The 17,855-nt window shown below is 31.0% G+C and overlaps 1 protein-coding gene across 1 annotated transcript; it reads right to left on the bottom strand.

Moving 5' to 3' along the window:
• Positions 1–12,865: 12,865 nt before the first annotated feature.
• Positions 12,866–17,850, bottom strand: LOC143059377 (uncharacterized). The gene is made up of 2 exons (XM_076232868.1): positions 17,843–17,850; positions 12,866–14,351 (listed from the first exon to the last, which is right to left on the bottom strand). Exons 1-2 carry the CDS (start codon positions 17,848–17,850, stop codon positions 12,866–12,868), a joined length of 1,494 nt encoding a protein of 497 aa, XP_076088983.1.
• Between the last annotated feature and the right edge of the window lie 5 nt (positions 17,851–17,855).

The raw sequence follows: 17,855 nt of genomic DNA, 5'->3' as shown, positions 1-17,855 counted from the left end.
TTTTTTGTTTCGTTATAACAGGTTGAATATCAGCGATGGTTCTTTAATTCATAGGTTAAGACAATTATCTTTGCTTTAGCTGTAATCTTAAATTTTTAATATTTCTATATGTATATCATGTATATGTCGTGTACAAGTTGAAATTTGGACAGGTTATAAGATGTACACAACTATTGTACATGTTATAAATTTGTACAATGTAAAAATACAAGTTATAACATGTACAAAAGTACCTCGTACATGTTTATTACATGTGCAAAAGTACCTCGTACATGTTTATAACATGTACAAAATATTGCTTAAAATTGTTTCAACCAATTCACAAAATTTAAAAATAATAATAAAGCAGAATATACATTCACGATTGAAATTAATCAAATAATTAAGAACAATAATCAAATGCAAAATAAGGTGCACTATTTACAGCATGCATAAAATACCTCATTTTCATACATTTTTTAAACAAGTATTTTTTATTTGTTGCTACAAGACAGAGACATGTAATACCTTTGAGTAGCATATGTCAAACTAAGTCTTTAGTTACAATTTTTAGCCGCCATTTTTATTCACATTCATCAACACGCCCGTTATGTTTTTCTCATCGGCAGGGCACTTATCAAAGAACGGAATAGAAATGATAGTTCGTTATTACCTTGGGAGAGAACAGTTAATCTAGTTTTTGACTTGTTTGCCAAGCATCAGCTTGTAAAGGGCCCTCTTACGTGCACGCTTGATGTCAATATTTGAAATTTCAGACAAACCCTATTGTTATTTGTTGAATCATGACCATTCAATTTACACCAACAGTTTCAGTGTTTATGTCAGTAATAATGTCCAGCTCTGACATTGTTTTATCAGTTTCAATTTCTGTGTCGGTATTATGTTCTGTTTCGGTAAAAGGGTCTCCCCTGTTAGTATTATTGGATACAGAACTTGCTTCAAAGATTTCTTCTGAGCCTTCTTCTGTTTGAATATCAGGTAATAATTTAATTTTGGATGTAACGCGTCTTCTGATTGGCTGACGTTATTTTTTATTAGCCCATAGACATAATTTAGTCATGTAACCGTGACGTCATCAACGTTTTTTCATGGTTTTCTACGGTTTAAAATGGAATTTAGAATTAAATTATAAGAAATGACTGTAATATTTTTTTCTGTCTATTCGAAATAACATAAAAAATGTGGTGCACACTGTTAAATGACCCGCTACGCGCGTTATTCAGTGAGCACCAAATTTTGTATGTTATTTCTGCATAGACAGAAAAAAATATTACAGTCATTCCTTAAATGTATAATGTTATTGACTGCATGTGTATTTTAAAAGTTTTAAGATATTGAGTAATTATAAAAACTATTTTTCTGGTCATTACCTGTATCAAAAAGGTTTCACACTAACATGAATGGGCAATAACAAAAACATGATGAAAATATTATTGAGGTTAATGGCATGTGTTGTAAAAATAGAAATGTATTTTTATTTTCAAATTTTGTACAAGTTAAACATTTTTGAACAATAGTTTGTACATGTTATAACATGTATGAAGTACTTTTGTACATGTCTTAACTTGTATTTTTGCATTGTACAAATTATAACATGTACAAAATTTTTGTACATGTTATAACCTGTACAAAATCGCAACTGGTACACGACAAATATATGTATATATACATTATGCCCATAAATGCAATGGTCTTAAATTAAATTCAGAAATTTTAAAAGATTTACTGATCTCATGTTGTGACTTACTGTATTGCTTTATATAGTTATGTTTGTTACGAAATTATTAATTATGAAAGTTATAATTTATCATATAACCAAAAAATTGGAGTAATATTGTAATGATGTGTAAATAATAGACTTTTTTGGCAATGTAATTATAAGGTGATTAAGGACAGGTAAAATCAGAGTTTTCACAACTGCAATTTTACCAATTACTGTAAGATTTCTTTTTGACCATATTTTGATTAGATTTTTTATCTGCAAAACTCTCTCACTATAATTGATGTTAATAATTTTATCAAGATCTTCGTCAAAATTAATACCCAATAACTTAAAAGATGTTGCACCCCAGGATAAATTTCTGTTTGGACAAAGTTTGTCACTACAGTATATTTTACTCCCAATCCAAACTACCTGTGTTTTGAAAAAAGTTTATATTTAGCCCTGAGAGGTTTGCATACCAATCTAATTCATTTAAAGTTTGATTTAGGGAGTGTTCACTTCCATCTTAAATAAGTGAAGTATCATCTGCAAACTGTGATAACTTATGTTCTATCCTATGCACAGTTATGCAAGTAATATTTTTATTCCCTCGTATTATAATTGCCAAAATTTCTGCACAAAGTATAAAAAGGTAGGGTGATAAGGGATCCCCTTGTCTACAGCCACGTCCTATTTGAAAAAAGTCTGAAAGATTTCCTATCTGAATGACTGCAGATGAGATATTATTATAAAATACTTTTACCCAGTTGATAATAGATTCACCAAAATTACAAAATTGCAACACTGACAACAAAAAGTCCCAAGATAGAGAATCAAATGCTTTTTTCAAAATCAATTAAAAGCAATAGACCTGGAATATTATGTTCTTCTGTATATTGTAAAAGATCATAAATCTATCTGATGTTATCCCAATAAAACGCCCACTAATAAAGCCAGTTTGATCTAAATCAATCAGTTTGTCTAAAACTTTTTTAAATCTACTAGCAATAACCCCTGAACCAATTTTGTATACAGTATTAAGTAAGGAGATCGGTCTCCAATTTTTTAGTAAATGCCTTGGTTTATTGTCTTTTGGTAAGCATGTAATGATTCCCTGCCTTTTAGTCACTGATAAATGTCCCAAATTTGACCCATAATTTAAAGATTTAACAACAAAAGCTTTCAAATCCTTCCAGAAAAACTTTAAAAAATCTGTTGAAAAACCATCTGACCCTGGTGATTTATTATTATTCATTTTCTGTAAAGTAATGCTAGCTTCATTAATAGTTATGTCCCCTTCTAAATCCAACTGTTCATCCACAGATAATTTATTAAAATTTAAATCTTTCAAATCTCTTTCTAAATCACTCAGTTTACACCCATTGTCAATAGTATCCTTATTTTTGTATAAATTTTCATAAAAGTATTTTGTCTCTTTTAAAATATAAAATTGGTTTGTAATAATTTTCCCATCATCCTTTTCGACTTTGGGAATTATTTTGATCGTAAAATTTTTCAATTCAAGACCACAAAAACACTTTGTAGGGTTTTCACCTTCTTCAATCCACTGCACTCTAGAGTGTATAAATGTACCCATAATCTTTTCTTTTCTTATACTTTCTACTTCTTGTTTTTTAATTTCTAAGCTATGTAATAAATTTTCTTCCAGTTTAGCTTCTAATATTTCAATATCTCATAATATTTTTTTTTCCCTTTTTATCCCTTTGTTTTTTCTTATAGCTTGAATAAGATATGGTTTTACCTCTAATTTATAACAACAAAGTTTCAAGAAACAACTGACTATGTACTGTAAAATGGAGATCATCGTTACTAATCTTAGTTATATTATAAAAATTATAAACCATTGCACCATACTGCTTTTAAACATCTAAAATCTTATCTTTAACAATATTTATGTATTCTATATCATAAAGTAATTTATTATTTCCATATACCTTTACCTCGAACAAAAGGATTAAATTCAAATTCCAAAACTACCATGGAATGATCGGAACGATAACTAAGTTCAATTTTACAGTTTCTTAAATTGATAAACATACAGTCTGGAGTAAGAAAAAAATCAAGACGTGCTTGTTTGAATGGTGATTTTTTTCTCCAAGTGTATCTGTGTAGATCAGGAAACAGTTCTCTGAATGGGTCCACAAGGGACCAGTGATCGATAATTTCTAAAACTTTATCTCTGGCATTGGAATTATTAACATGTAAATGATTACAGTAATCAATACATGGATCTTATACTTAATTAAAGTCACCACAAAGTATGTAACTTTCATTTCCAAAATCTTCAATAACATTCATAATCTGATCATAAAAACCAGGACTGTCTACATTAGGTCCATATAATGACACATGTGTAAGTTTCTGTTTATCTATTATAACATCTAATGCTAAGTAATTGCCATTCAAGTCTTTTTTTCTTTAAGCACTTTAAATTCAAAATTATTATTAAACATGATTGATACTCCTCGTGAATTCGAGGAAAAAGAAGAGAAAAAACAGTCAAAACCCCACATGGATCTGACAGCATTCTCAATTTCAGTAGTAAAATGGGTCTCTTGTAAGCAGTAAATATTATAATTTTTTTGTTTTCAATAAATTAAACACATCTTTTCTTTTTGCACTATCTCGCAAACCCTGGCAATTTACTGTTAAAAGTTTCAGAGATCCCATGATGAGGTAAATACATTTACACTATACATGTACATACATGTATCGATATTCACATAATATTGAGAACACATATTCATCAGGCAAACAAACAAATGTTTTTGAAAATTATTATGTTTAAGTAATTGTTGAAATACTGAATACAAACATAAATATAAAACTAAGATAACTCGCATCGTTTTATACTTGAAGTATAGTACAATTTTTGCAAATTCTAGAGTTCTTATTTCCTTTTTTTTTGTTAAATTTATACATGTATAAAAAGCATTCCAAAAAATGAAACTTTTTTTCAAATTTTTCTCAAATTTACAACTTTAGAAATATTTTGTCCACAAATGTTAAGGCCCAGACCTAAATTGTCTGAGTCTAAAGTTGATGTCGTCATACATACCAAACTTTATCTGTTCACCACATTCTGGTCTACCATACACACCACAATTAAAGTACCAAACCTGTTCAAAATGATTGCTCTAGCCTATGAATTAGCTCCATATTTCTTTGTGTGACATCATCAACAAATTTCACTTTCCCATTCAATTGCTTCCTATATAACACGCATGACACTTCTCTTCACATCACTATAATAGACTTTTTTCGTCCAGCACGATTGTTTAAGTAGTGAGGTTAAACTGAAATAAAAGCGACTTTTGGAATGAAGATATCCCTACGAAATTTGTTTCACACTGTTTGTGCATAGCACAGACATCCTATCAAAACAATTCATGGCACCTTCTTCAATACAACAGTGTCATGATGTGTTAAATGAACAGATTTAAAATCTGTCTATCATTATATTCATAAACACCAACTACGAGTGGCAGCGATATAAAACAAATATATAAATAAAAGCATTGAGGATTTATAATTTTTGTTCATATAACGATATAGAAGAAGAGGTTAATTTATTAATAAACTGTCCTTTATATGAGAACTTTCGGGGGGAATTGTATAAGCACTTTCTACATATATATAACTACATGTAAGACATTTAGACTGCAAATCAAAAATCTTTATGGCTAATTACCACTGAAGATCAATGCATCACGAATTTTGAATTGAGATAAAGATCTGTAAATGACTATGTCTCTTTTAATTTATATGTGCATGTATATACTATAATGAATGTGTTTGTAGATGGATGTTTTTATGTTCTGTTAACTTATTCCTTTTAATTAGTTACCAAAGTTACCAGGATTATAATTTAGTACGCCAGACGCGCGTTTCGTCTACATAAAGACTCATCAGTGACGCTCATATCGAAATATTTATAAAGCCAAACAAGAACAAAGTTGAAGAGCATTTAAAATCCAAAATTCCAAAAAGTTGTGCCAAATACGTCTAAGGTAATCTATGCCTGGGATAAGAAAATTCTTAGTTTTTCGAAAATTTCAAAGTTTTATAAACAGGAAATTTATAAAAATGACCACATTATTGATATTCATGTCAACACCGAAGTGTTGACTACTAATTGTTACACGATGATGACTGCTGTACCCATATTTTGACTATTTTATTTATCATGTCTGTTTAGTTTACGCATCATTTTAAATATAACGGAATTTGATGAGACTGTCAACAAAGTGAGAGGTTTAGCGCTATAAAACCAGATTTAATCCACCATTTCTACATTTGAACATGCCTGTACCAAATTAGGAATATAACAGTTCTTGTCCATTCGTTTGTGGTGTGTTTTTCATTTGATTTTGCCATGTGATTATGGACTTTCCGATTTGTTTTTCCTCTGAGTTCAGTATTTTTGTGATTTTAAATTTTATACATATATAGATTGTACATTAAAAAAAAATAATAACTTAATCTATTTGTTTGCATTATTCATGAATATTCTTATGTAAAATGTATGTTTGCAGTAGTCCATTTCAAGCAGTTTGAATGTTATAAACATAAATATAATGTAATTGGTTGCTGCATGCACATGGGAGAAAACTATCCTTTATAGTCAATCAGTGTTGGTCTTCTTTCTAGAACATTAGACACTGTTCCAAGGAGAACAATGCTTACATGTCTTTTTTGTCTACCTTATTAACTTTCCTCTACCATATGCATGCACTAACTATTCGGATTCTATTATGTAAAATTTATTATTTCATTGTCAGAAACAAAAACATTGCAATCATTGTATGAAATTTAAAACACGCAAGTGTCCATAATTGATTTAATATATATACTAAAACAGTCATATATATACTACAACATTCATATATATACTAAAACATTCATATATATACTAAAACAATCACAACGGAAATGGGGAAATAGACAACAGCCCGACAAAAGAGCAGAAAACAAAAAACAGCCCAAAACCAACCATAGGTTTTCAACACAGTGAGAAAATTCAATACCTTGAGGTAGGCTGAAGCTTACCCCTAAACAAAAAAATGTGTACTCGTTCAGTTTAAATAGACGTCATACTAAACACCAAACCTATATATAAATTAGAAAAATTACTTTTTGCCATATATAGACGCAAAGCACATGAAAAAAGCGAATGAGTTGAAATCATTTACTTATCTCCTGTTATTAATTTATTGTTCTTAAAAGTGATATTTTTTTGTTACAAAGTATATAGTTTATCATGGTCATTATGTTATAAAGGACACCACTCAGAATTTACCAACATTTTATGTAACTAAAGTCACAATGATAACAATAATGTGTGAATAATGTATTTTTAAAATTGTTTCTGCATGATTGTTGTAATAGTGATATTAAAACAGAAATAAAAGCTTTATTTTTTCTTCATCACACTGTTCATTCGAGGAGCAGACATCTTTACGAAATAAAAGAAAAGGTTGTTACGTTCTTTTTATGACCCATTTATGGGCATTATGTTTTCTGGTTTGTGTCTTCGTCCGTCCGTCTGTTCGTTCGTCTGTTCGTCTGTCCGTTCGTCCATCTGTCCCGTTTCAGGTTAAATTTTTGGTTAAAGTTTTTGTTCGAGGTAGTTTTTGATGAAGTTGAAGTCCGATTAATTGAAACTTAGTAAACATGTTCTTTATGATATGGTCTTTCTAATTTTAATGCAAAATTAGAGAATTTATCTAATTTTCACGGGCCACTGAACATAGAAAATGATAGTGTGGATGGGGCGTACTTCGGACACATTCTTGTTCCAATTACTTCACCATGTCCTATATCAAGTTTTGGTAAGTATTAGAGATATGGTTTTTTTTCTAACACAAAATATACAAGAAATGTTTCTACTGTTACTGTAGTTTATTTTCCATCGTAAGGTGAATAAAAAGCGATTACATTTCGTAATATGGTTGATAATCGTTTAGAACTTGACTTGTATAATTTTTTTAAATGCTTAAATTTTTAATTAACAAATTTTAAATTGGGGTTAAGAGTAAGTGATCTACAACTATATTAACATGTGATAAAGTTTTTAAACATCATTAAATCTGCAGTTAATTTAAATCAAAACCATGGGAGATGTTTTCAACTTACAGCATAGTTCGGAGGTTCGTCTTTACTTTTGGGCCCCCAAATTCATATATTCATCTGTGCGATAAAATCCCTACCCATTAAAATATTTAATGAAAAAAATCACTTATTATTTATATAAATATGTCAGCAATCATGACATCTTATGTCAATGAGATAATTTCAACATGCAATCCATGATTCATGGTATTAGATAAAAAGATGTCAACATAGTTTTTACAGAAATATTCACAGTAATACAAAAAGAAGATTTATGCCCAATGACATATAAATTTCTTCCCATACTAGTATATATATTACCTCTGTAAAATTTCGCCCATTGATATATTCGACTTTCCAAAAGGTGACCCATACAAGCTGCACGTCTGCTATCTTTGTATAGGAAACCAGCCCTCGTGTATCAAAGAAACCCAAATTTAAAGGTTGGCGTATGATCTTAAACAATGCCCTGCATTGCAGAATAACAGACACCGTCAGAGATTTGACTGAAATGCCTACTTTATAATAAGATCACTCACAATTCCTCTCAAATTTCGGGTGAGAAATTTACAGGAAAAAAACACCATTTCTCTTATTACATCTTTCTTTTACTCATTTATAAAATATATGTGATATCTATCACGACTGCTATTTTTAAAGTATAAATTAACTGGAACGTATCCCGACTATTTATCAAGAAATATTAATGAAGCGGCCTTTTTATAATAATAAGTTCTTGTCAAAGTTTTGTTGGTTGTTTGTCACAGGCTTTATTTTAATATGCTTTAAAACAATAAAGATTATTATTAATATTAATATTTGTTCTAACATAGCATCTATCAAACAAGAACCAAATAAATGTATAAAAGAATACAACAGTCCGCACTAGAAAACAAAATAACAAATGACGAAATAGAAATCTTAATAGACTAAGGAAAAGAATATAAAACAAAACTAAATGATAGATAGATATAAAAAAAAAAAGTAGAGGCTCTCGAGAGCGTATGTCTCTCACGTGTATCAACTGGTTTTTTTTCGGAAATCATATAAATACATTGAAAGGTTAAAATCTTGATTAATAGTTTAAGTTACCCTAAGAATGATTGAGGCTAAGTTTGGTTTAATTCGGCCTTAAAGTTCACGTTTAAGCAGGTTATTATTGTAGTCTTACAATAGTTACTGGAGACCTCTTATCATATATTTTGAAGATGTGATCATTTGAATGTTTTTACCACTTTTCCAATACACTTCTATGTTAACCACGTATGTTCTATTTTTAGCCATGGTGGCCATGTTGTACATGTATAGATGGCAGTGTCATCGGATACACATTTCAATCAAGATCCCCTTATGAAAATTGTGGCTCAGTTTAATGCTATTTACCCAGGTAGATTAAGTAGAGAAAGATAACTCCTGAAGGGGTCAATTGAATTTTTTTATCATTATTGACATATTTGTATATCTTACTTTGCTGTACATTTTTGCTTTATAACAATATTCAAGATAATAACGAAAAACCGAGTGCAAAATGTCATTTTATTAGATAACCAGCATCCCCATAATGGGTTATCTTATGCGTCTGAAAATTTCAGTGCCGATAGATCGTGACCTGATATTCTTTTCACCGGATGTCAGATTTGATGACCGGAGAGATAAGTTAAAACCTGCATCCCCACTATGTTCTTGTTTCAGCCATGTCGGCCATGTTGGTTGGCTGGCAGGGTCATCGGACACACTTTTAAACAAGATACCCTAATGATAATTATGGCCATAATATATTGAATTTGTCTTATTTGTTTCAGGAGAAAAATTTTGTAAAAGATAACAGCAATTAACGAAAGATGGCTAAAAATTGGATATAAAGGGCAATAACTCCTTAACATAGAAAACTTAAGTATGGAGTCGTCGGATAGTACGTCGACTGAGCATGTCTGAAAGCGTATTTGACCCGGATCTATACCGTTCTACTGATTTGGATATTTTTCAAAGATTTTCTGTTGATAAAGCGCATAAATTACGATTGTTTAAAAAACAAATGAGTAGGTCCGGTAAGGGCCGATTTTGGCCTCAAATTTCAGGTTCATCTAACGAAAGATTTTGGACACTTTTTAAACACTTAAGAGTCTATTTCAATTGATTCGATTAATTTATGTGAAAGATTTTAACTGAATTAGTCATTAAAAACGCTCCGATTCAAGCTTAAATATGGAAAATCTATCAAATATGCCAAAAAACGTCACTTTTCAGATGTTTTTTGTCAAAAATGAAAGTGGCCGCATCCGTGTTCATCCTTAACCTTTACATATGTTTTGTAATGTCATCAAATACAACTAACATTTCAATATTGTGAATGAACACGAATGCGGCCACTTCCATTTAGGACGAAAACCGCCTAAAATTTAGCATGACTTAATGATGCAAGTACCCGATATATGTGCATTTTATTGTCAAAAACAGCACATATTTATGTAGCAGAAGCATTTTAATTTCCAATAAATAGTTAAAAGATTACATTTTCACAATTTTGTAAAACTGTTATATTTTGGGGCCAAAAAAGGGTCTTACTGAACCTACTCCTTTAGGAAAACTGGTACAAAACGCTACATTTATACATCATATCACTAATATTTCCGACTTTGTATAGGTTCAGGGGAGTTGCGGTTCAATGAAATCGGTCTGTTCCTTTGGTAGTATAGATGCCCTTGTTACGACAGAAGAGTATGTTTACCGGTCTAAACATCCATCCGTATATCCGTCGTACCGTTTGTTCGTTCGTCATCTATCAAGTTAAAGTTGTTTTCTTCTGTTAGGAAGTAACCATGTACGTTGTGGTCATATGAACTGGAATTTCAGTGCACATGTTAGTTATGATGTTAACTTAAATATACTGATAGGGCAAATTAGGGGTTTTAACCAGATTTCAATAATCATTGAAAATAAAAATGTGGAACAGAAAGTGAGTCATGATGGCCTATGATTTTTTGTTCGTTGAATTTCAAAATCCGTGACATAAAACACGACTATTGAGGGTCGGGTTTATAGTAAAGGAATAATGGACCCAAAAAAAATAAGGACAAAAAAATAAAGGAAATAAAATAATAAGGTGCTTACATGTGTGTAATCAGTAGTCACTAGTTTAGAGAAAGAATAGAGAGAAATGATCTAGAAAATTAAAGAATAAAGAAAGGGAGGACAACTCATCCATACTATCATAGCTTATATCATGAGCGTATTGTATTTCATTTTATTTCTTTGCAGTTTTACTCATTGTAAGCCTTACGGTGATCTATTATAGTTGTTAAGTTCTGTGTTATTGGACTCTTCTGTGCATTTTTTCTCTGCAAAGTTAGGGAAATAATGTCTGAATTAGATCTTAAACGTGAATAACTTTCAACATGTACTAATTCATATATCAACAATTATCTTTAAGGAATATTTAGTAGTAACTTTATAGATTAATTCAATTTTGTTTGAAATTCGTTTAAGATAATTCATTGAGTTAAGTTGAGAGATTAATTTATATATATACAATGGTCATTATTAAACTTGAACTTCAATTGACGATACAAGTCCATACTTAATTATGAATGTTGGAAATGAAATTAATAACACGTAAGACACATGTGAGAGTTCGCGTTAAAACCAGGAGCATTTTCTCCGTACGAGGATTAGGTTTTAGACAAACCTACTGGTCAATATAATGGGAAATTAAGAGATTTTTCTTCCAGGATTCTTTAAAATAAAATTATCTGTACATTTTGAAGTATTCTTAGAAATTTGGTTTGCTACACACAAAAATAAGTTAAACAGTATTTTAACTTATATATTTTTGATAGCTTCATTGCATTGTCACATTTTTATTAAGTACAACTTGATATTCATGTTACCTTCAATTTTATCTGTATTTTATTTTAATAGTTTTAATTTAGTATTACATGATAGTCCTTTTATCTTTACCTCGATATTTTATTTTATTTCATTTCAACTTGATATTTCTGTTTTTTTACAAAAAATTTCTGATCCCCAATTTGATAAATAAAATAGGTGGTCAAGTAGATGACAAACTATGTTCTCTGATTCCAGATTTTCCCAATACTTTATAGTGTTAAATTCTTCAGTTAAAAAGATAATTTTATTGATAGCGTCTAAAAACTAAAATCAGACAATTCTGACTCGGACAAAAAACCATAATCCTTCATGTAACAACTATGTCCTAATACAAACAATGTCCTATTTGATTTCAACTGGTTAAGCTTTTAAAATTCCTTTAAAAGCATATTTTCAAAATGACGTCTTTTCGTTAACTATCTCTGTTCTTCTAACTTGTTAGCCGTATTTGGCACAATTTTTTGGAATTTTAGGTCCTCGATGCTCTTCAACTTTGTACTTTATTACTATTTTGATCTGAGCGTCACTGATGAGTCTTCTGTAGAAGAAACGCGCGTCTGATGTATTAAACTATAATCCTGGTACCTTTGATAACTATTGTTAGGAATGACAGCTTTATATGTGTGTATGTAAGTAGATTCCTCCGTTACAGGTTGCGAGGTACAGTAGAATCCGTGTATTCTCCCTATCTGCTTTTTGTAAACAGATCTCGTGGTATTGACTGGTATTAAATAACTGTTACAAGCACAAGATGGTTCAATAACTTCAAATTCCAATCTAGTAATAAACTTCTATATAATCTTTTATGATCTACATGCATCACTGTCCTTTATTCTCTGGGGGATATGTGTTGTAATCATATAATGTAAATGTTTATGTATTAAAGTGTCTGATACCACAACTCTTTATCTGTATTTCTATCTTGATTAGATTAAGATATACTTATATTAAAAATCAATCATTTGAATGACACGCCTAAATAGTTTTCATTTTAAGGTTTTTGTTCCAATCGCATCTTAACCTTCCGTACTCACTTATAAATATGATGTAATATGAGTATTGTGACTCATGATACCTTATCTTCTTGTAATTATACAAGTTGAAGATGTTCTCGGTACGGACTTATTATAACATTCAAGATTTCTATTTCGTTAGGGCGTTATAAATGAACGAAGCAGACATTATCTCACTAACACTAAGAGCTTTTTCAATCTGGCTATGCACAGAGTCCACTTCTTGAATGGAAGAGTGACCCGGCTCACAAAACTTCTGTTCAATGGTCTTAAGGGCGTAATGGTTGTTTTGCAAAAAATACTTCAATGCAGTAACCATTATAGAGTTCCGGTTTTGCGGAATGCAAGAGTCAGACCATAGTGTTATATTCTCTAACAAAGGAAAATCCTGTACAACTTTCTCAAGGATTTTTAGTAAAGCACTTGAAATTTCGTTTGCTCCTCGACCTGCTTGATGTTCGGACCAAACTGCATTGTAAGCAGTTTTATTTAACGACATATGAGCAGTAAGGTTATATACATTGAATTTCCTTTTATATAAAAAATTTGATATGTTAGCCCTTGGACAAGTAAGCACATTCTCCATATCAAAACAAAGGACTGGTTTCTCTGATTTCCTGTCATTGCCCCTTTCAACTTTTGTTTGTGTTTTACCTAAGACATGAGATTCATATTTCTGCTTCAGCTCTTTGCTAACCTGTTTTATCAAATCATTTGCTTTGTATTCCTCGCACATATCACACCTGTCTTTTTTCGGAAAATGAAATCCCAGATTGAAGTCAAAATTAAAAATGTTTTTATATGTGTGATATTTTTCTGGACTGATGCCTTTAGAATTACACTGAAATTCATAAAGCTCATACATTTTGGAAATTGTAAGACATGGGTCCAGATATTGCCTTTTTACTGACGACCGACAGTAATGAGACTCGACACGAGGAAATGAGTTTATATGATCCTTTATAATGACTTTAGCTTCATCGGACACTTTACCCCTTTTATCTTCAAAGGAAGGAAATTTTTTCTCTAAAAACCACTGAATTCTACGAGGACTTATGTCTAATGTAGCAAGGAAAAATTCTTTGCAAACACGAACTTTCCCGCTAGATTTAGGGAAATGATATACATATGAAAATTTCCGCCTTGAACTTTTGCTATCTGTTCGAGTTCTACCCTTTTGGATTTTGTCAATGCTGCTGCTATAGAATGCATTTTTTTCGCTATCGTTATACGACCAAAAACTATGAAATATATCCTTTCGTTCAGCATCAGAAAATGTTCTACATTTAAATTTGCAGGTTCCATTACAACCATTTCTTTTTATTTCCCTTTTACATCGTTTTTTTCCCGTCGTGGCGACGTATTCAAGGCCTGCCTGTCTTTTCCTTTTCCTTATAGTTTGTTTCCACATGTCGGGATTTCCTTTCCTTTTTCTGCTTCTACTGTTAGTGCTATCCTCATTTGATTGGCCTTCTGTTTCTTGTATAGTTTCGACTTGTTCGATGGCATCAAAATCATTAGCAGTTTTCTGTTTGGTTGCATTGTGCAGAGGGACAGCAGTATATAATGCATCAGGTTGATCAACTACTGCAGGCACTTTTTGATCCTGATCAGCACTAATATTTCGTCGTGTGAATATTATAATGTTTTATGTCCACTTTTTCTAAAACTGAGAAAATGGCATTTAAAGTTGGACAGTCTGATATCCAGTCATATAAAACAAGAGCTATGCAAAAAGTATGCGTAATACCAGTTCCAACACATCTGATTAAATTGTCCTCTACAGAAATCTGATAAAGTATATATTATTTCGGCAATTTCATATTTCAAGTTTGGAGATAGTACATTTTAATCTTGTGATAAGTAAAGTTGAAAGAATTAAAATGGTATTGGACATAAAACATTATAATATTATTACTGGGCAATGTATATGCCATTAAAATTGAATAAAATCGGCAGTAGAAACAAAGGCCATACACAATCTTGTTGGTTAAAATAGTGTCTTATGTTTTCTTTGAACTATATAGCTATGCCTGCAAGGCAAACTGGGCGTAAAGTTCTTCTGTCTATGCGTCTGTCCTTGCAAGGTTAAGGTACACGTTGACTTTGTCTTTCTTAATAGAATTTCAATGTTAAAAAAACAGGTTAAGTTTCAGGTTTAAGTTTTTGATATAAGAGTTATGATATCATCAAGCAGCTTTGTACATAGATAGCTTATGATGTGGATTGTTTGATGCAAAGTTGATGCTTGTGTCGTAAAGTCAAGACTCATTGACTTTGTCTTTTGTAATAAAAAGTCAATGCTAAAGACCCAAAGTTAGGGTAAGGCCAGATCAAGTTAATTGATAGATTCTCATCCACCTAAATTGAAAATATTGGGTTGAGTTGGACTCTTATATTTTATTTTTACGTATTTTCATTACAGATTCCAAAGAACTTTGTAAAAATACATAAAAAATATAAACCACCTAATTGGTTGGAACGGATGGGGATGAGAATGTAAAAATTAATTTGATATGATCTTAAGGTTAGTAAGTCTGTAATGGGTCTGTGTCTGAACAAACTGTTAGTCATTTTAAATACAGATCATTGGCGGGCATGTAGTGTCATTGGACATTCTTTTTCTAAAAGGACAGTAATAAGATGACACATAATAATTAGACAATGACTTTATGAATATAAAACTAAAGAATTACAAAAATGGCACCTTTACTCCTTATAGGATGCTGATTTATAAACAAATCATAATTAGCACATCATCATAACAGTTGGACATTAAGTTCATGACATAATATGTATATGTTTCAGCTAAACAAAATGTATATTTTTTGCTATTATTCATTAAAAAGCTGTCACTTGGACCATTTGAAAATTTCTATATTTTGTCAATAATATTAACAACATGTAAAGACTATATTTATGTATGAAAGTGCCATAAAGTCCTATTAAATTATAATGCCCTCATTTCTACTGAATAAGTACACAATCTTAATGCAATATGCATCCATTTGCAATATATCAAAACTTAAGTATAAATGTTCATAACTAATCATAACTACCAATGTTCATAACATCCAATGTTCATAACATCCAATGTTCATAACTATACCGATAAATGAGACACTGTAAACTGTGTTTACTCCGAAAACTTATTCTAAACTAGAAATGTACATGCTTCTACCTGAAACATATTCTACAATATCAAATGAATAAATGTTACTTGTTGTTTTTGAATACATTTTGATAATATTGCCGATCGGCTAAAGGCATATATTTTAACATGGCTTTCAAGTCTTTCACTTTATCTGCTGTTAAAATGTTTGATTTCGACAAAACAGACACTTTTGGCATAACAACAGGCTTATCTTTTTTCCTAGTTTTAGGAACAATTGACACATCATTGAAGTCATCATTAACAAAAGACTCTTTAAAGGATACTTGCAAAGGATCTTGAACATCTAGTCTAATGTATTTCACCTTAGTAAAGGGAACTTCAGAGAATTTGAAAGACTGACTAGTCGCTTGAAAATTAAGAAAATCACCAGGCTGCAACTCGATTATTTTCATGGATTTTTTCCTAACTTTTGTTAGCACTCTAAGAAGGCTGACTGGGCTATATAATTATCCCAATGTTAACGGTTACGGCTAATTATTAGATATTTCTCACGACTCGCGAGATAAAAAAATCAATTTGACTCTAACTAGTACTAGCTGATACTTTCAAGTAAATCAACGCACGACATAAGATATCATTAATGTGATCTTTTTATTAATTTTAATGGTCATAAAATATAAATATGAAATTAAGAAGATATGATATGATTGACACATGTCTACAAATTAACTCAAATGACATAGAAGCTATATGTGTAACAGTTATAGGTCACCGAACGGCCTTCAACAATAAACAAACTCGTTTTCTTCCTAATAAGCTGTACACGACCACGAAATGTAAAATGTAAGCAATTAAACTGGACAAGTCATTCTTACAACTAATGGTTCTTTTCACGTATTGACAGCTATATACATTTCTTCCCATTTTCTGCATCTTTGCATTTGAATTGATCTTCCAACTGCCGTATATCTCTATATGGTATTTCTGGTCACCAGAAATGTAGAACATAATTTAGCCTGTTTGTTGGTATACTTTTCTTGTGCTTGACGGCCTCGAACTGTTAGTGTCGTCTGCCATACATGACATGTGTAGAATGAAGGGGATATATATAAATTGAAGCTTTAATCTTATTGTACTAGTGGTCCTATGAATAAAAGGATTGAGACCCACGACATAACTGTTTGGATGCACTAAATGAGGGGCGAAGGATACCAGAGGGATGGTCAAACTCATAGATCGAAAAAAAACTGACAACGCCATTGCTAAAAAGAAACAGACAAACAGACAAATAGCAGTACAAAGGACACAACATAGAAAACTGAAGACTAAGCAACACGAACCTTACCAAAATCTGGGGGTGATCCCAGGTGCTCCGGAAGGGTAAATAGATAGATGATTCTTGTTTAGACGGAATACACATCTTTGAAATCATCATTGTTGTTTTTAATATTATTACCACAAGCCCTGTGTCCTAGGAGACCTATTCATGTTTTGGAAATGATTTCCCGTAAAATTGCTGATAATTCTATTCGGCAGTCCGGTGAAAAGTTCAAAATGTTTATCAATGACAACAATTGTTAAGTACATGTAATTTACTAAGATTGTATGACTGTATGACTTTTAACAGATTTAATGCTGACCCGAGGCTCCATTATTGACACTGACCATTCTGACACATAAAATTTTATGGTGAAAGTTTTAATTATTTATGTTTATTATTAACTGCACCCATTTGGATTGTACTAAAGCATGCATAATTAAATTCAAATTATGAAAATGACAAAACTAAGGGCATGTTTACCAAGTGCAAAGTGACCTACATGCGCGGAAGAAACTAAGTCCTTTAAAATATTTTTTTTAACATTTGACCAGGATTTTTTTTATTAACCGTACATTCCGTACATTGAATACAGCAAACCATTAACATAAATTGTTTAGTATATTTTGATATAAGAAAACTTTAGTTTTATGAGTAGAGCTATAAAAGATTACCATCTCATAGTAA

The sequence above is a fragment of the Mytilus galloprovincialis genome, chromosome 14 (genome assembly GCF_965363235.1).
Source record: "Mytilus galloprovincialis chromosome 14, xbMytGall1.hap1.1, whole genome shotgun sequence".
In the NCBI taxonomy this organism is placed as follows: Eukaryota; Metazoa; Mollusca; class Bivalvia; order Mytilida; family Mytilidae; genus Mytilus; species Mytilus galloprovincialis.
This window is presented reverse-complemented; position numbering and strand designations above follow the sequence as displayed.